This window comes from Astyanax mexicanus, chromosome 13 (assembly GCF_023375975.1).
Source record: "Astyanax mexicanus isolate ESR-SI-001 chromosome 13, AstMex3_surface, whole genome shotgun sequence".
In the NCBI taxonomy this organism is placed as follows: domain Eukaryota; kingdom Metazoa; phylum Chordata; class Actinopteri; order Characiformes; family Acestrorhamphidae; genus Astyanax; species Astyanax mexicanus.
The window spans coordinates 16,186,960-16,207,500 of record NC_064420.1 but is presented as its reverse complement, the minus strand read 5'-3'; the positions used below and the strand labels follow the sequence as shown (position 1 = coordinate 16,207,500).

At 37.0% G+C, this 20,541-nt stretch overlaps 2 protein-coding genes across 6 annotated transcripts in view; both read right to left on the bottom strand.

Annotated features, from left to right (window-relative positions):
• uckl1b (uridine-cytidine kinase 1-like 1b) overlaps positions 1-5,846 on the bottom strand; it is a 54,964-nt gene extending 49,118 nt beyond the window's left edge. For both annotated transcript variants that reach the window (XM_022677543.2, XM_007228954.4), the window contains exon 1: positions 5,729-5,846. In XM_022677543.2, coding sequence (XP_022533264.2) covers positions 5,729-5,802 — 74 coding nt within the window. In that variant the 5' untranslated portion in view covers positions 5,803-5,846. The remainder of the gene's footprint in view (positions 1-5,728) is intronic.
• A 3,637-nt stretch (positions 5,847-9,483) lies between these two features.
• Positions 9,484-20,541, bottom strand: part of znf512b (zinc finger protein 512B) — a 76,513-nt gene continuing 65,455 nt past the window's right edge. For all 4 annotated transcript variants that reach the window (XM_022677539.2, XM_022677540.2, XM_022677538.2 and 1 more), the window contains one exon: positions 9,484-19,869. In XM_022677539.2, coding sequence (XP_022533260.2) covers positions 19,468-19,869 — 402 coding nt within the window. In that variant the 3' untranslated portion in view covers positions 9,484-19,467. The remainder of the gene's footprint in view (positions 19,870-20,541) is intronic.

The following is a 20,541-nucleotide window of genomic DNA, read 5'->3' as shown; positions in this document are numbered from 1 at the left end:
ACACACATTGTATAACACACCACAACACACACACACACACTGTATAACACACCACAACACACACACACACACACACACATTGTATAACACACCACAACACACACACACACACACATACACACACACTGCCAGTTGTCAGGGTCTGCTCATGTCTATGTTACCTTCTGGCTAGGGCTGCAACGATAAGTCGATTTAAACCTACATATTTAATTGTCGACAAATCGTTAATTTGTAACAGTCCCGCATTACACAAAGTGCTGGAGACAAAAACGCGGTGGAAGATGGTGTAAATGGCTTACTTACACAGTTTTTACTCAACTCCAAAAGTGCCCAAACACACCAGATTACATATTAACTCACTAAATATCAGTACTTTCCACATCTAAACAGCATCTAGACATTTAAATGCCTTTCAAATCCCATGTTTTGCTGTTTCTATTTTTTTTGGAAATAGAGAACATTGGCAGAAATAATGGTTGACTAATCAACTAATCGAAAAATCATCAGCAGATTAGATTACCAAATGAATCCTTAGTTGCAGCTCTACTTCTAGCTCTCTATTTTTGGTTATTGAGCTGTTATAGTTAAATCTGTTGGAGACACTCTGATAATCTGTTCATATTCTCTGTTCTCCATAAATCCAATCAGTATGAATTCCATCTCTATACTTTTCTGCAAATTAATGACTGCACACTAGGGGTGTGGCATATCGTACTAATCACACTAATATCGCTTCGTACGCAATAATATCGCCAACATTTTTTAATATTGTGAAGGATATTATACCCTGAAATATCGCCTCTTTTCACTCACCCTTAATAATCACATCAGGGCACTACTTTATTATATCTGTCCAGTATCATTTATTTAACTTTAATCCTGGATATATAGAGATATTTTGAGTGCATTATTAGTATTATGACATCATCATTAGAATCAGTGACTTCTGGTACAAAGCTGATAAAATTCTTGCGTTTTTTAATATCTCAGTTAGGGGTGTGCCAGATCATATTGTATGCAATAATAAAATAAAATTTTCATTTTGTTGCAGTAGCGTATTTTTGAAATAATTGTTTTAATAATCATTATCGCAAAAATATCATGAAATATCGTGATTTTATTTTAAGGCCATATCATCTACCTCTACTGCACACCTGTCCAGCCTGGCTTTGATTCATGTTTAACTACCAGACTACCAGTCTGTGATTATTCAGGCCCACAACAAATACATAAGGAATTGTAAAAATCTGGTTTCTGATGATTCAGAATTCATGTGAACAGGTCACGCTCAGTTTGAGTCTGAGGTAGGAGTGGGTTTGACAGGTTAATCGAGTAACAGGAATGATTTACTGTACCGACACTGACGTGACTGATGAGCAGCGCTACCACAACAGCAGCTGAAACGGCACAAACACATTTCTAGCTAAACCAAGAAACCCCAACACACACCCACACACATACACTTACAGCCTCACTCACTCACTCACTTACTTACTGCTTTATTGTGTGTAAAGTTAACTCGCATACATGATTTAAGTATCACTATTTAAGTAAATCTATTACTAGAATAGCACTGCTAATGTAAATATGTAAGTAAAGTAGTACTGCTGATTTAAATAAGTACAGTAAATTTCTGATTTGAATAGCAATGCTGAGGTACATTAATGATTTGAATGGCACTGCGGATGTAAGACTTACTGAATTATCACATTGTACTTCTGGGGGAAAATGTGTGATTAGCATAGCTGTGCTAAAGTTAATTTGATAGAACGGCTGGAGTAAATTGTAATTAGAACAGCGCTACTGAGGTACATAAATGATATGAAAAGCACTACTGTGGTAAATTTATGATTAGAACAGTAGTGTTAAAGTAAATGTATGACTGGAATTGCTCTAGTGAGTTAAAAATATAATTAGAATAGCAATGCTGAGGTAAATGTTTGAATATAACAGCAATACTGATGTAAAAATATGTTTGGAATAGTACTAAGGAAATAAATATCTGATCGGAATTGCACTACTGAGGTAAAAGTATGATTAGAATAGCTCTGCTGAAGTAAATTTATGAATGGCTTAGCACTACTTAGTTAAACCCATAATTAGAATAGCACTACTGAGGTAGGTTTGAATAGCACAGCACAACTGAGGTAAAGCTGTGACTGAAATATCACTGCTAAGGTAATTGTATAATTAGAGTAGCACTTCTGAGGCAAATGTATGATAGAATAGCACTACTAAAGTAGATTTCAGATTAGAATAGCACAGCAGAGGTAAAGTTATGATTAAAATGATTAGAAGGATTAGAATGACTGACTGACACACTACTGACTCATTCACTGACTCACTCCTAGCAGGAAGAATGCTACAAAGATCAAAGGTTGATATTTTTAAGAATACACAAGGCCTCTCTCAGCTATGTCAAGGCTCTGCTTCAGGACCTGACATCAGTCGAATTCCATCAGGCGTACAGTAAATTAACAAAGCTGATAAAGGGTAAACACAAACAAAATATTTTAGATATAATGAAGATTGAGTTGCTCAATACAGATTACAGTTTTGATGCATAATAATGGACTGTAATGATGGAGACCGGCAGCATCTGGCAAAAAATGTCTCTGTGAATGGATGTGGAAGTGACTCATGTGATATTTAGCTTCCAGCAAGAATCACGGGACACAAAACTAGTTCAAGTCTCATGACTTTTGGCACGTCAGTGTATTATAATATTTTATTAGAAAACATTTAACTATCAAACATGTAATGAGCGCTAGGATTACTGTATTCAAGACATGACATTACAAAACAGTTATAGTAGCAGTTATAGTAATTATGGGTGTGTAAAGAATCCTCCAGGCGCTGAAACTGAACAAGATAATTTTAGACCTACAGACTGTATTAAAATGCTACTGTGTCAAAGTTTTTTTGATTTTAGAATAATGCACATTATTCTACTGTGAATTTCAAAGTGGAAAAACATGAAAATAAGCTGCATATCCAGCGCTAAAATAGCAATTGTTTTAGCTTTGTTTGATTGCTGCTGAATTTTTTGGTGGTGTTTAAACGTGGGCAGCAGCTAGAGCTGGGCGATTAATCGATTTTAACGATTAATTAAAATTTACAGTTAAGGACGATGTGTTTTTATGAAAATCGATTTTCTCTGAGTTTTAATTTTCACCATCGACGCTCCCCTGAGCTTAGCCCCACCCCTCTCTCCCTCCCTCCCTCCCACACGCCCTCTTTGTAAAAAGCTATTCAACAATTTGTCTATAATAGGTTTGAAAATATCGGAAACTTAAGAAAGCTAAGAAAGCTAAAAAAAAAAAAATAAATTAAAAAAAATATGTAATTTAAGTAAAAATAAAGTTATTTTGAGACGTGACATATCGCCCAGCTCTAGCTGCAGCGTTTGCTGGTTTGTGTGGTTAGTGGTGTTTGTTAACTCTGATATGTTGCTGTACTTACAGTTACTAATTGCATGGGCTAAATGTGCACTTCGGAGAGTGGTATTATCCAATTTTTAGAGTTAAAGTCTTTAATTCTCTTCCCTCCATAAGACATATTAGTTTTACACATTCTACACCTATGATCTACAGACACAGTAAAAAAAAAACAAAAACAATAAATGCCAGACTAAAATAACCTTGCCAAGCCTGCAGCCCTGTACAACAAGCTGCTACTAAGTAAGAGGCTGCTGCTGCTGCTTTGCTCCAGCTCTATTAAGAGGTTAAACGAGTAACAGCAGCTTTCTGTGAATTAGCACCACCAACAGAGAGACACACACAAAGCTGCTGATTAGATTGACACTACTGCTGAGGTAAACCTGTTTTTAGAATAGCACTGCTGACGTAAAATTGCAGCTGAAATATCACAATATACTGCTGGGGAAATGCGTGATTAGAACAGCACTACTGAGGTAAATGTATAATTAGAATAGCACTGCTGAGGAAAATGCATGTATTGCTGAGGTAAAAGTATGATTAGAACAACACTGCTGAGGTAATATTATGATAAGAATAGCACTGCTGAGGTAATATTATAATAAGAATAGCAATGCTGAGGGAGACATATAATTAGAACAACTTGACTGTAAGCATACTTCCGAGGTAAGTTTGATTGAAATTGCACTACTGTAAACCTCAACTCACAAATATGATCGGTTTGGCTCTAAAGGATTAGATAAATAACAGAAATTTTAGCTGGTCGTTTATTGTGGCTAAAAAACTGCTGATACTAAGACATGTTTGGTTAATCTTTTCATCTCTACTAATTATGCTATTTGTAGTAAAACTTGTGGTCAGCTGGTCAGTGTTCTTTAAACTGTTCTGTATACATTAACAAAAAATATGACAAAATGTATCTGTAGATGGAAGTGCTTTAATAGGGGTTAATATTTGATTACTTTCAGCTAAAAAGCCCTATAAATCAGAACACAGCAGAATATAGGCCAAAATCAGCTTTGGTTGCTAATCAGAGAACAAAACATGTCAAAGGTCGTCTTTCAGGCTTTTAAAAATATTAACCCAGATCGTCACTCATTTACTGAAATGTGATAAAAAGAGGATTTAACCATTTTAACAAATCGTCTACAGTAAACAGGTAAACAGCACTGTCTAACTTTATCTAGAACCTGTAAAACATGAGCAGTGAAATCTGAACAGTCAGGGTTTTTTTTATGGAAAAGTGCTGACCAACATTTCCAATCTATAAAAGCACTGTAATAACACAGGCTATTAACTTTAATTACACACCACTAATACTCCTCTAATATGCAGTGAGGTTATCCCTCCCTCTGCTGGCGGTGTGAGACATTTAATATTTAATATCGAAAGCATGCTTCACTCTGTAAACACGAGGTGCTTTCTGCCATGCTTTTGTGCCTTAAGTAGCTTAAACTCTTCAATCATTTATACAATACGTGAGCCAAATACCCGGATATTTATTCGATTTATGATTATTTCTATAGGAACAGCATTAAAAGAGAAGAAATTATAATGAAAGATATATAGCTACAAGTGTTATTTTAGGATCACTCTAAAAGGAATGTGTACCATTTAGTATATGTGCAATTTTAAATATGTTGATTACATTTTTAGATGTAACACCTTTACACTAATTTTAACTAGTAATAAGAGAAATAATAGTATGATCTATTAAAACTACAGTTTGTAATATTATAATGTGTACCAGCATTAAAGTAACTACAGACATCGGTTACTCGATTTTAACTATTATAGTACTAAAAAAAGTTAATTTAAGATAAGTGAGTAAATCAATAATAACATATGACCTGTAATCAGAATTACATAAAGCATATGTGATGCTATTCATGTGACTAAACAGAATTGATTTATAACTCTCCAGATATTATAATATTAATATAATAAATTAATAAAAACTGCTTTACACAGATCTGAGATCTGTGTTTTACTGTAAACACGGAGTTAAAACTGGTAAACTATCCGTCACTGGTGTTACTCCAGGCTATAACTGTGTCTGTTCATCATAATAAGGAGAGATCAGACTATTGATCAGATAACTGATCATCACTGATCATCACTGAGCTCCTCACTCTGATGAGAACGTGCCACATCGCCACGCGACCTCACGCGAGCGGAGTGTCAGATCTTAGCCCGCGTGTTTAACCCGGGTTTACTGAGTACCGGTACCGGTACCGGGGCCTCGGAGCCGCTAGTTTACTCCGCTGGTTTACTGGACGGCTGGACGGTACCTGGCAGCGCGCGCTGGGGATCTGTCTCCGGGCTCCATCGCTGGGATCCGTCCCTCTCTGCACACCGCAGACATACTGAGCTTCCGAACTGACAGTCAGCTGGTCCCGCGTCACCCGCTCCTCCGGCATTCTGGGAGATGTAGTTTTACCGCTGTAAGAGGAAAGTAGAAACTTAAGTCTACTGAACTACAATTCCCAGAATTCCCATTCCCACCGGCCCCCAGTCTTCAGCCCATCACTGTTCATACTCATATATGGAGAGAGGAGAGTGGAGTAAAGTCAAATATAGCCTAAAAATGTCACTCTGGCAACTTTACAGCATTAATTTAGCTTATTAAAACAGTGCTTCTGTCAGCACGTTTAATCTGTAAAATGTACAAATTCAGTGTTAATAAAAAAAAATAAAAAATGAGAAAAACTATAAAAATACACTTCTAACAAAATATTAATTTCTAAATAAAATTTAGAAATGTTAATTTCGTCGCTATCCATTAAAAAAGTAGCTAAATGTTTGTTGAATTTTAGTAACTTCCATTGTAAGTTACAAATGTTTTATATCTTTCCTGTAAAGTTGCTTTTTTTAAAGACAAAAATAAGAGACTACTTAAAAATGATGATTTTCTTTAATTTTACCAAATTGAAAACCTCTGGAATATAATCAAGAGGAAGATGAATAATGCAGGAGTGCCAGGAGTGGCATAAAGTTATCCAAAAGCAGTGTGTAAGACTGGTGAAGGAGAACATGCCAAGATGTATAAAAACTGTGATTAAAAACCAGGGTTATTTCACCAACTATTGATTTCTAAACTCTTAAAACTTTATGATTATGAACTTTTTTGTTATTTTTAACTTTTTTTTTGTTATTTTAGTAATTTCTCATTTTCTGCAAATAAATGCTCTAGATTAAAATATTTTTATTTGAAATTTTGGAGAAATGTTATCTGTAGTTTATAGAATAAAACAACAATGTTCCTTTTACTCAAACATAAACCTATAAATAGCAAAATCAGAAAACAGTTGAAAAATGGTCAGAAAACAAGTGCAAGATTTTCCGGGCTGTTTTACTAAAAGGTTACAGTAGCTGGATTGAGGGTTATGTGCAGGAAGTGGAAGTAGCTAGGTAATCACCTTTGTTTGCTGTATTGAAAACTTGTGTGTTAGCTAGCTCGCTAACTAGCTAGTTAGTTACTAAAAATACCTTGTAGTTGGTCTAACTACAGTCCTCCTTACAGGCTTCACTGAACAATCTATCCAGGTAAATAACGTGGACATCATCCTTCTTCAACTTTCGAATGTCAACCAGTGTCTTAAAGAAATACTCTTTCATGAAGTGTTCCGAACTTACTTTTGTGTCCACGTTAATCTGTAATATCAAATCAGATATAAAATTAATGTTAAAATGACTGTTAAATATCAAATACAGTCCAGATAAGCATGAGAGTGCACACTCTTGTAAGACCAGGTTCATATTAAAGGGGTCAAATTATACCTTTTTACACAAATTAGAATAGGTATATAGGCTATACTAAACATTTTCATGTAGTTCTTTGCTAACAATCACTCTCACATAATGAGATCTCACTTTTATACAAATAAGCTGTTGCTAGCCACACCCCATATTTAAGCTTAGAATGTACCACAAGTTAATGTTAGCTGGTGCTAAATGGCAAAACATGAACAACAATTATTTGAAAGTACTTACATCTTCTTTATCTGCTGACTTGCTACAGAAAGTAGTTGCAGATCCCTCCCTCAGACGAAGTCTGCTTGCTAATTCTGCTTAGAACTTAGACCCAAAGATCCAGGTCGATATGGCTTGCCCCATAAACTGTCAGTATGAGCCCAGGCCAAAATTTAACCTAACATTTATTAGTAAGTAGAGTTTAAAAACGGAGCTTTTTAACTACAATTCCTAGTCGTTGGAGTAAGAGAAACTTGTTCAGAATGATGTTAATGAACAGTGTAACACAAAAGAAACATATTGCTTAAGAATGGAAATACGGAAATGTAATATGGAAATGTAAGTGGAGGAGCTCATGTGTCCACAGTGCACAGGCCAGTGCTGTGTGATTATTACGTTGTAACTTGTGCAACTTATTTTACAATCACAGTGTGATACTGAAAATAGCATAAAAAATAGACGCCTGCATCATAGAACATTTTCTTGAGCCTGAACTAAGAGGGCCAGAGGAAAGTGGTGGGTAATCCCAGCCTAAATTCTGGTTGAGTTCTTAACCAGCAGATCAAAATGGCGAATCTTCAACTGATCTAGTTTGGTGGGGCTCTGGAGGGGGTGGATGGGTGATGGATGTTGCCTGGGTGGTTTAATGCAGGATTCCATACAAACGACTCCTAGAAGCACATGATTCCTGACACCAAACACTTTCAGCTGACTCACAGAAAACAGATGGAAGATTTTTTTTGTGCTTGGAGTGTTTATACAGGCAGTCGAGACACATATTTCATATTTCCCTTGTAAATGTTTTTTGTATTTTTTGTTTATTAATTTATCCTGAAATATTATATAACATAGAAATAAAAAAAATACCTATAACTTAACCTCTGAACTGCAAACTCTTTCCTAACAGCAGGCAGTACAGATTTGTACCATTTAACAAGCTAAAAGGTACATTCAGTATTCTGTATCACTGTATAAATAAACTATATAAATATTTTAATTATACATTTTTCATTTAAAAGCCAGACAATTTTGGATTATCATATTCTTGATGCATATTCAAGTTAACAATAATGTTTATAATGTTCATGATCTTTACTGGTACAAGAAAATACTTTTACTAGAAGGTACTCTGTTGTACCTCAATATAAGGTACAGACCCAGCGACAAGCTGGGTCTTTTTTAGGTAAAAATCTGTACTTATTTTTCTTAGTGTGTATATTTACCCCCCATAAATCTTTAGGTGTACGACTTCATTACAAGCATCTTTATTAGTGTTACTCCGGGCTTGACATGCTGCTAACCATTCTATGTAGAACTATGTGTCGCTGTGATGCAGCTTTGTATCTCAAGTCTTATTAGCAAAAAATCCTGTAATATAACTCTGCTACCTCAGACCCCATGCTTCCCCCACTATTAGTGACACTGCTGTATCTCTCAGCTTGTCCAGAAATGTGTGTATAGAATGTGAATTACACTTACTGACTGTTACGGGGAGACCAGGATTGAAAATGATGAAATAATTGGGTTAATACTGTTGAATGGGGTCACATAATTTACAGAAAACAATGGTTTACATACAGTTCCCCAAAAAATAATTTTAATGCTGGATCATTTTGTTTAATAAAAAATGTGAAAACTAATGTTAACTTGTTTTATAAAATCTGATTAAATTTCATGGCTTTAAATGTTCCAGCGGACTAAGGCGCTGATACAGTAGTCCAAGGATCCCTGGTTCAAATCATGGATCATGCTGCTTGCCTTCAGCAGCAGGAGTCCAAGAGAGTACACGTGGCCATGCTCTGTCTGGGTGAGCGCTTTCCTTCATGTGTGCCTGTTAACCAGTGATGCTGCAGTTGGAAAAGAGGTGATGCATCAGATGAGACACCTGCTCTTCCTCCCCTTAGATAGTGGAAGTTCAGGAATGGGGATTAGGTAATTGGATTTCCAAATCAAGGAAAAAATGGGGTAATATTTACATAAAAAAAAAAAAGGATTTGATCACATTTCCGTAAAGGGTAAAGAGTCAGATTCAAATTGAATTCACACATTTTACACAGAAGAAAACAGACAGTCCTTAGTCAACAACATTTTATTAATCATTTAGAGGGATACTAATGCACAGTTAATACAATTTTGTAAAAGAATGATAACGCTTTAGACTGTTGATAACCTAGATAAAAACTTCAATGCAGAAATAAGACGTTTCGTCTGTTACTCTCATCATTACATACCCGTTAATAGACTTTTTTTACCCTTTTAATAAAACATCTTTTTTAAAGTCCTCTTCTGGACTACCCTTAAGTACCATGATTTATTAATCTTCACTCATCCAATCTCACGTCGTTACGCCCACATGTAAACGTTTTGAGAATCTTTATAACAAAAGAGAGTGGGTCGTGCGTGTGGGTCGAACATTTAGTTCTGTCATCTGAAATTTTATATGAAAACGAGTAATGAAAAGTAATGAAATAAAAAAAAATCTACTTTAAAAACTGGGTCGGGGGCACCTACACGCCCCCTTAAGGTACAAAAGCCACACTGCACAGCCAAGAATCACCAAAACCTCTATTACCACTCCAACACTTCAAATTCAAGCCTAGTTCATGGGATAGCAAGTGCACTAAATACGGAAAACCCACCCACGCACATGCACACACGCACGCGCGCACATACACACGCTCACGCACTCATTTGGAGACACACCCCTTTTTGCTTTAACAAAAGACATTTTTAACATGTACTTTAAACCGTATAGAAAAGTGTGACTATTATATTCTAATCGTTTAAATCAATGGTGGCCAATCTTGGTTCAGAAAGTAAGAGTCCAGCCCAGGAGTTTGTTTCACCTTGCTGCAGAGCTGGACAGCCAATTGGAACGAAATCCTGGTATGGACTGTTACCTTCTGGACCTGCACTGTAATCATAGATAAGGTGGATTTACTTAAATAATTTGAAGAAACTGGCAAAATCTTAAAACATTTGAAGTAATGTTTACTAACAACTTTATGTTTGAATTGTTTTTTTATAGCAATGATGCTTCGTTTTACAGCCTACATCATCCATGCTAGGTAGTTAATCCTAATATATGATCCCAGGTCGCCTGGGGAATGACTACACACTGAAGAATATGCAAATAGATAGTGACAGAAGCCAAGAAAAAAGAAGCTGCCAATGGCAACAGATTAAACTCATCTAGTTGAATGTGTATGTGGGCTCCAATGTTCTCCTGACTCAAAGGTTGGATATAAGAGTGAAATATCCAATGTTTAATAAAATAAACTTAAATTATTTAATTTGAAACTACTTGTGGGTTTAACAGTGTGAGTTGGCCACCTCAGATTTAAAGCGACGGTGAGTGCAAGGAACGAAGCAAAGAAGCGAGAGGAACTGAATACGATACGAAATGCGCCGAGCTTTGGAAATCATATTCTAAACAGTGCCGTCAACTGCAGAGCCGATATACACACAGGGATTATGCTGTATTGCTGTCGATTCAAATGAACACGTGTTCGCAGTATTATAAGCCAAAACTGCTGCATATGTGTACACCACATCATCTAGGAAGACAGATTATTAAACTCAGGACGCAACAATACCCCTATAACAAAGTGACACGGCAGCCTTTTTATACCATTCATATCAGTACGAAAGAGCAGAGAAACATTATTGTGTGAAATTGCAAAAGATAAAGATACATTCGACGAGATACGAGTTAAAACATACGGTGTGCTGCCTCACCTCGCTTACGTCGAGGTGATTATGTCTACTGGCTGTCTAATGGATGTTCTGTGCGATACGATAAAGCCGGGCGATACAACAGTATTTTATTGTATCGTGATAATTTTTTTTTTTTTATCGCGATACAACATTTTTACCATATCGCCCAGCTCTACTGTACGCCAATGTGGTTCGGATTTTAGATGTGTGCTAATGTTTAATGCATGGACATAGGTCACATGATCCTTTCATCACAGGGTGACTTCTAGCTGTGACATTTTATAGGAGCTGAAGCCAAACCAAAACAAGGTCTGTGACTAAAATAGATCCCTAAGTAGTCTCTCCCTATATAGTGCACTACAAATGTGTGGAGTGAGGGAGTAGGGATTCATTTTGGTCACAGCCAAGGACAACTGAAATATGTAAGCTGTTCCGTTAGCGCAGTAAAGAGCCACAGTGTGGTACTAATGCCACAGAACAGCTTGTTAGAAACTTCTCTTTCTCTCAAATAAAACTTGGTATTTTATGTATTTCATGTCCATAAAGCAACGATTCAATGGCGAAGATGACTGGCCGATTTACATCACACTCAACAGTCCTTAAGGTAGAATGGCTACTAGCACCTTTAGTCTAACCTTGACATTCCAACCTTACTGTACTCAAAGCAGTGTGAGATTGCTATAATCAAATCTACAACAACGCATAAAATAAACTTGGTGTGCCACTTTAAATGAGCTTATTATATTTTGCTCAGTAAATATAAATATACATTTCATATTTCTTTTTTTTTCTATTTTTTTCCTCTATTGGCGACCTATGGTCAGATAATAATTCTTATGGCAATTTGTTTATGGTTTCAAGTACCTCAGTTAGAATAATCAGGGTCTTGTAATAAATAGTCATCTGCTGAAAAAAAAAAAAATCAAAGCACATTTTTGATTTTTCTTTCACATTTCTCATTTCGTTCTCATTTTTTTTTCTTTCTCGCAACATTGTGTACAAACTGAGGAAGACCCACTGCTTCCATTAGTCACCATCACAGGGACACTTATGGCTTAATATTTCAGTACGTTTTTCGCATTTGACATGTTTTATAGTTTTATACACTGGGACACGGAGGACCAGCAGTCCTTGCACCTAGCACTATTTCTCCCACATGGTGGAAGCTGGTTAAAGATGCCTATTTGTGCTCATCTGAGACAAGCTCTTACAATAATTAATTGCATTAATTAAGAAATTATCTGGATTTGTTTACCAAAGCAGCTGTTATTAGACTACAGAAGACACTGAACCTAAAGAGTGTTTAAAGAAAGGAAGAACACAAACTAAAAAAGTGGGCGTGGTAGAATGACATGTCTGTCATGTAATATAATATGTTATACCTGTAATATACCTATTTTTAAAGATGTTGTAGCTTTTGTAGATCAGTTGTAGCTACTGAAACTCTTCAATTCTCTGCTGCTGTGATGCTGGAGAAGTAACTGTAACTGTTCAGACCAATGTTGCATATGGATCACATCAAATAGAAACATCATATTTGGTGAAACATTTTTCTTCTGTGTGAATGCAGCCTTATTATTTTTAAATGCTCCTTTCCAAACTTTCTTTAGAACTGAATAGGATCTTTTGTCTAAATGCTTTTTTTATCATGAAGACCGGCGTCTCATTCACAGTCTAGGCCTGTCACAATAGATATTTCTGATTGGACAATATATTGTCCTAGAAATTGTCCTAATTGTGGTAAACGATATTATTATAATTTTAATACCATTTCTTTACACTCATGTACTAATAATAGTATGATAAAGCGTAATGAACTCATAATTATAAATAATATTTAGACACCAGATTGGAATGGGAATACACATTTTAAACAGTTCATATTCATAAAGTTTTAAGAATTCAGAAATTAATATTTGGTGGAATAATCCTGGTTTTTAATCACAGTTTTCATGCATCTTGGCATGTTCTCCTCCACTGTCTTACACACTGCTTTTGGATAACTTTATGCCACTCCTGGTGCAAAGGTTAAAACAGTTCAGCTTGATTTGATGGCTTGTGATCCTCCTTCTTCCTCTTGATTATATTCGAGAGGTTTTCAATTTGGTAAAAAAAACATCATTTTTAAGTCTCTTATTTGTTTCCAGAGCTGTATATATATTAAATAAAGTAATCATACATAAAATAAAAACACTGTTTTAAAACTCTTTTCCTTGCGAAGAGAAACATAATTGGTAGCTCTAGTGAGTTCATGACTGTATACTGTACGATAAATCAATAACAGAATTAATGTGACAGGCCTAGTGCAGTCTAAACAATTGTTTTTGATAGGGCAACAAAGTTTGGAAACTTTAGCCTTTTAATTGTTAATATACTTCAATCCATTAAAGCCTAATTTTTTCATTAAAAAAAGAAAAACATTTATACAGTTTTTAATAAGAACTGCCTTTAAGGCTGGGATTTAGACAGAAGAAGCTAGTTCAAGATGAGCACAAAAGACTTAGCCACTCCAGTAAGGTCGGGGGAATCGGGGCTGGAAGCCTAACAGTGCCTGCAAAGTGCAAGATAAGAGGGAGGGAGGGGATGAAGGGTTAAAGTGCAAGACGAGCGTTTTTTTATTCCCTCAAATATAGGCCTTATTATCAGAATATCAGGTATAGATCTGTGCAGGATCGCTGACTGACGTCCAAACAGAGCTGTAATTTGTCCTTTTTACCCAAACTCTTTCTGATTCTCAGCCTCCTCTATATAGCTTCTCATCAAATTCCTGTAATAATAATCCTGATTGTGCTGTTCAGTGCTTTACCTCCAGGTAGAACACTCTCACTATTGCATACAGTCACTGAGCTCTCCATGTGCAGTCTAGATGCACTGCTTCAAGCCTTTTGGAACTGCTTCATGCCTCGAAAAAAGGAATTAAAGAAATGCCAGGACTCTCCTAAAACTCTCCACAGCCCTGATCATATAGTAGATATGACCTTTTGAGGAGATAAAGTATTATTTGTATTTATAAACATAATGTTTATGAATATGTTGTTCTCTTTTAAAGTAAAGAAACTGACTTCAGGAATTTGGGTGTTCATTAAGGCTGTGTTCAGACTTTTTACAAAACCACATCAGTTGATCTATGTGTTCACGCTGTAAATTGCAAGTGATTGTATCAGATTTGCATGGGTTGCTGTGTTAATTAAGATTGGCATCAGTAAATATCTTTTAGGGCATTTTCAAGCCAGGTTATTTGGTCCGGTTAAAACGGACTCTGGTTAGTTTGTACTTTGAGTGCGGTTCGATTGAGCAGGTGTGAAAACAGATCAAAAGAACTGGACCGAGTCCAGCTAGTGAAGCAGTTTGCTTGTGGTGAACCGGTTTAAATCCTACCCAGCTATCAAATATACTCCTTTTATTAGAGATAAACTGCATATAAGGCGCAGTTTAATCTTATCTATTAGCCAGATAATGCTAATTACCACAGCTATGAACAAACAATGTCACTGATGCTCCATGCTGTTTCCACGGTCTGTGCTGTGTTCACTGCTCACAGTCGTGTGACTCGTTTACTACGTGTACTTCCGAAAACAATGTGAAAGCGCAGAGTTTCAGCGTTCAGAGTTAAAGCAGGTTCTCACTATATTAACTTTCTTGCTCCCACGACAGACCAATCAGAGCAGAGAACATGCTTGCATGGTTTATTGGTGGACATTTTGGATCGTTTAGGTTTATGCCTGTGTGAAACCAAACCAAACAGAGGGAGAAAACGCTCCAAGTTAACAAACTCAACGCACTAAAAGTCTGAAATGCCCTTAGTGGTCTTTTTGGACCCACGCACTTGGCTTTAAAACTCTGGCTTTAATGAGGTGGTTGTTTGCTGTGTTGTGATGCAAAAGACCAATTTGAGTATGTATAAATCTGCTACGATATCATGACGTTTTAAACCACTTCAAAATGTGGTTTGGATCTGATTTGCACAAAATGGATTTCATGTGCACCTGGATATGCCAAAAATGTCAACTAGCAGTCTGAACACAGCCCTAAAGCTACAGATCAAAGTAAGTGTATATAATCTTAGTACTGTGTTTAGGTTCAGTACACACGTATCTAAGTGCATTTTTCTATTTTTTAGAAGCAGGGTAAACCTGTGTGAAGTTGTGCTCTCTACTGAATGACTACTGTTTAAAGCCCATTTCACAGCAGAGGCAGTAACCATGATACATGAAGCGCTGTGAACAATGCACCTTATTTACTCCCTGTCCATGTTGAAATAAAGGGGGGCTGGGGCGTACGCTCCTATACCCGAAATTCCAAGGCAGCCTGCAGAATATTCACCAGTTTAAATGGCAAAGCCTGTGTGAACAATTAACCTCACACACCTCCCTGAATTAAAGGTAAAAGCAGTCGAAAAACAGGTAGAAAATAAGTTTAAGATTCCCCGGGTGTTTTACTAAAAGGCTACAGTAACTGGATTGATCATTATGTGCACAAATTGGAAGGTAGGTAGTAGTTAGGTAATTACCTGTGTTAGCTATCTTGTTAGCTAGTTAGTAATTAACTAACTTAGTGACTGTAGAAAAATACCCTGTAGTTTATCTAACTACAGTCCTCCTTACAGGCTTCACTGAACTATCTGTGCAGGTAAATAACGTGGGCACAGCATCCTTCTTTAACTTTCTCATTCCAACCAGTGTCTTAAAGGTCACCTTCCGTCGTTTTTTCTTTCATTTTAAAATGTCTAGTTGTGGTCTCTAGTATGAATGAATGACATGTGAGCCGTTTTTGTAAAAAAAAGTGCTCAGGTGTCTCTGTATAGCTCTTTTTTAATGGACTGTTTTAGGGGTGTGTCCAAAATGACCGGATTCCAGCTTTGCTCATGAATATTCATACATGCAAACAGCATGCAAATATCTCTCCTCTGATTGGCTAGGAGCACTGCGACGCCCCTCCACCGCTCTGCCGCTCACTGCCTCCCACCTCCTAACTGATGAGCGGTGATGTTGCGTCGCTTCAGCTCCGCCTCTGGGAGTTTCTCGAGCCAAGGTGGGCTGGTCTGTGAGTTTCTGCCTACGTAGGCAGAAAGATAATTCAAAATTCACCCGTTTTTCGGAGGGGGGGAGGGGGGATTTCTTTGCTTAGCTCCTGCAGACAATGGGGGCTGCAAAACAGTTTAATGTGCAGGTGTACACATTCAACTCGGAGAGACCTACTGTATTCCACAAAAAAGAAGAAAAATCGGATTTTCGCGGAAGGTGAGCTTTAAAGCAACACTCTTTTATAAAGTGTTCTGAACTTACTTATTGTGTCCACGTTAATCTGTGCCGTATTTTTCGGACTATAAGGCGCATTTAAAATCCTTTTATTTTCCAAAAAATCGTCAGGGTACCTTATGTATCAATTCTACCAGTCAGGTATTAAGTAGCAGTAAAGCCACTCATTTGGGAACACAGCAGTGAGGCAGCGTTGCTAGTACCCATTTCCGTATCCCCTCAGCCTCGTTTTGGTAGACGATGGTGACGTAGGTGATAAGAAGGAATATACCTTTCACAAAGACCACTTGCATCTTGCGGCATCACAGTGAAAATGCACATACTAAGTGCAAAAATACATGTTTGGGTGTGCTGCGCATGGAGTTCTAGTGGTTTCTATGCAGAACCAAAACAGAATTCAGTACTCTGAATGCACTATAATCTATAGGTCAGGAAACACATCAACAAACGGCTGTATATTAAACTGTAAACTGAATGCCTTGTAGTAGTAGAGCCTGAAATGCTGTATCTGCAGCTTTTTGAACTGAAGGTAAGTATTTCACCTAATTAATCACAATAATAAGCTATTTACCTTTTTGGTTTTGTACACAGGAAAACACCTCAAGATGCACATCTGTAGTTGCCGTTATGAAATGTGAATGGTTCTGATGCACCACAGGTACCACGCTGCTTCTGGTGTGTAATGGGCTTAATTCTAAAGTGAATATGTCATTTGCTCTGAATTCCACATCCTCTAACTTCTGTGTCTATAGCCCGTTTAAATTTTTGAGAGCACAACATATAGAAATGTATTTTCCAAGCAGCTGAACGTTTCTGACGATACCCTTCGACCAACTGTTGGGTACTACTGAACTACTGGATACAGGAATAGGAGTTTTACACACAGAGGCCAAACTCCCCCTCTCATGATTCTGAGCAAGAGACCAGACACAAGCCACGAAAGCGACACTATTGCACTGTAAGCAGACTGTCCCAACAGATATGCTCCATTCCGCTACCTTTAACACAACAAAACCCCAATACACCAGAGGAGAATTACAATCAACCCATGACCACCAAAAAAAAAAGGCAAAATGAATTGTTCTGACCAACCTGGCTGGGAAAAAAAAAACCTGACAAAAATGAATTCCTCGGTATATACAGTATTCATATATAGATATCAGTATTATATATATATATAAACAATACAGTATATCTGTAATGAAACGTCAGTCGTAAATTAGCACATCATGCTAATTGAATGACGTTTATATCCTGCTTTTTTTAAATAATAAAAAAAAAACCTTTCAAAACACAACATGAAACTACCGGACGTATCAACTTAGCTACCCCCAAAGTTTTCTGAAATGTTGAGTTCTATATATAAATATATATATATATATCATCACTGTCATGCTAAAACCTTGTAAAACCTTCAAAATGGCAACATTAGAGAAAAAGGTGTACAGAAAAATTCCATGTCGTTTTGGTCATTTCTATTGCTTCGTTCATCCTGAAACTTTGACACAATGTAATAGACAACTGTCAGAATCACATTATGTCAAAACATGCCTGACAGTGACAAGATATACACACTCACACAACCCCAAATCAAATACTATTGGGACAGCATGCAAAATGCAAGTAAAAGCACAGTGTTTCTTACATATACTTTGAATTTTATTACATTGCTAATAGTATGAACCCAAAATGTTTCAAATTTTGTCTGCTTAACTTAATTTCATTTCACTGCAATTCAGACCTGCAATTTAGGGATAGTATATAATAGGAATGTGCCCGAACAGTTCATGTGATCAGAAATCGGGACCAATCACTTAATTTTCAAAGGATCATATTCGGATGGAAAAGATCCACAAGTGAGCATATTCGCATCCTTGCCACAGAGAATACACACCACTGTAACAATTTTGTAAAATGTTGTACTGTTTATCATACCACAGTTAGTTCTGACGCTGCAATGTGATTGGCTGAGAGGCATTCTATTAGTGCCATTATCAGCAAGTAATGCACTGTAACCAAAGCTCTTCATGTATTACTCTGCCACATACAGATAACCTAGCAATGATACAGCGCTTACAAGCCAAACAGCGCAGCTACAAACGGAGCAGCAATGGAACTATTTTAACTTGTGGAGTTTTTATAACCAAACAGATCATATTTTCTCGTCCTCTTGAATGCTAAATATTTTAATAAACAGTGATAATGGAACTGTGGTAAAATTGCCATAATACATTTGAGGTTCGTGCTATAACATGAAATATGGACACTGCTGTGCTGATCTGCAGTACTCGTAATAAAGTAGTGAAACATTAAAAAAAGTTTATGAAAAACGAGTGAATTATCCTAATTAAACAATTACCTGTTAGGGGTAAGGAACACCATTGCACTAAATATTGATAGAATAATTAGCAATGCAGTTAGTAATGAAATATTCACACTGCTTTTTAGGATTTTTAGGTTTCAGACATCTTTTCGATAATTAAACTTGCACTGGGTCAAATTTACCTGGGAACACCATTGCTGTTTCTGACAAATGAACATAAATTAAGCAGACAAAACTGTAACCGAAATATCTTGGGTGTACACTGCCTGCAATTAAATAAAACCTGAATAAAAGGAAATATAAGAAACAATGCATTTCTTTATTCGGATTTACATGCTGTACAAACCTTTTTTAAAATTTGGGGTTGTGTATATACAGTATATGTATATATCTATATGTATATATAGTGGAATCTCAGTATTTAAAACAAGTAACCCTTTTTTGTAGCTTAATGATTGAAATGAAATCTAAAAATGGAATAAAAAGGATTATTATGTATCAGTATATACCAGTAGACACATATATTGTATATGTATATTTTAGGTTAAGAAACAGATATCAGTGTGAAACTAATACAAGAGCTAACTGTTGTTGTCGTTGTTGTTGTTATTTGCTCTACCCACCTTCTGTTATTCTGTATCAGCTCTATCCTCTCTGTAATCCTTCAGCTGTGTGGCACAGTCCTAGCCTAGCTTTATTATTAATGTACTGATAAATGACTAACAGCATCCTGCCTGGTGTTGAAGTAGTGAGCGCCATGTTACTCTGCCAGCTGCACTTTCTTAGGTTTGCCCCTCTTTTTCACGGGGGGCTGCGAGTCTCTGGTTTGGGCTAGACTTCCACTGTCCACGAGTGTTTCTGCGGGGGCCGAGGTGCTGTCGGAGGTGGCGGGTACGGGGGGCTGCGTGGGGGCTTGGGCTGTGTTTGGACTTGGGCTTTGGAGATGGGTGGGAGCTGGCACTGGAGATGGAGCTGGAGTGGGTTTGGGTGTGCTGCAGCTGGAAGTCTTTTCTGAGATGGAGGCGGTGGTCTCGGGTGGGCGCTCTTTGGGTTTTCGCCCCCTCTTCTTCGCGCTAACTCCGTTTTTCACGTCCTTCTCCAGCCCATTGCTCTCTGGCCCCTTGCTGTTAGGCACCACATTGCTAGATGCTCGAAACCAATTCTAGGAATCAAAACAAAACAGGACGTGAGTGGGGTTATGTGAAGTGGTTAAGCTAAGAAAATCCTTATTTAGTGATAGTTTCAAATTCAAAACACACATATGGTCCTATAATAGGCTCTTGCTCTATTTTAAAAATGTTTTTAAGACATTATTAAGACCTTTTTATTGAAAATTAAAACTTAACGTTTCCCATTTGTTATCAATTTTCTTTATCCTTTTTTATTCAGTTGTAATGCAAAACATGTTAGCATGATAGCTAGCTCTCCGCTAACACTAGCTTTCTCCCCAGTAAAGTAGCTAACTTAACGCTAACGCTAGTATGTTAGCTAGCTTGCCGCTAATGTTAACTCCACTAACCTTAGTTCTCTACCGTTAACGTTAGCTAGCTCTTCGCTAATGTTAGCTAGCTCTACGCTAACCTTAGTTCTCTCCCCAGTAACGTTAGCTAACTTGCCAGTGATGTTAGCTAGCTCTAAGCTAACCTTAGTTCTCTCCCAGTATTGTTAGCTAACTAGCCAGTGATGTTAGCTAGCTCTACAGTAACCTTAATTCTCTCACCAGTAACGTTAGCTAGCTCTTCGCTAATGTTAGCTAGCTCTATGCTAACCTTAGTTCTCTCCCCAGTAACGTTAGCTAACTTGCTAGTGATGTTAGCTAGCTCTACGCTAACCT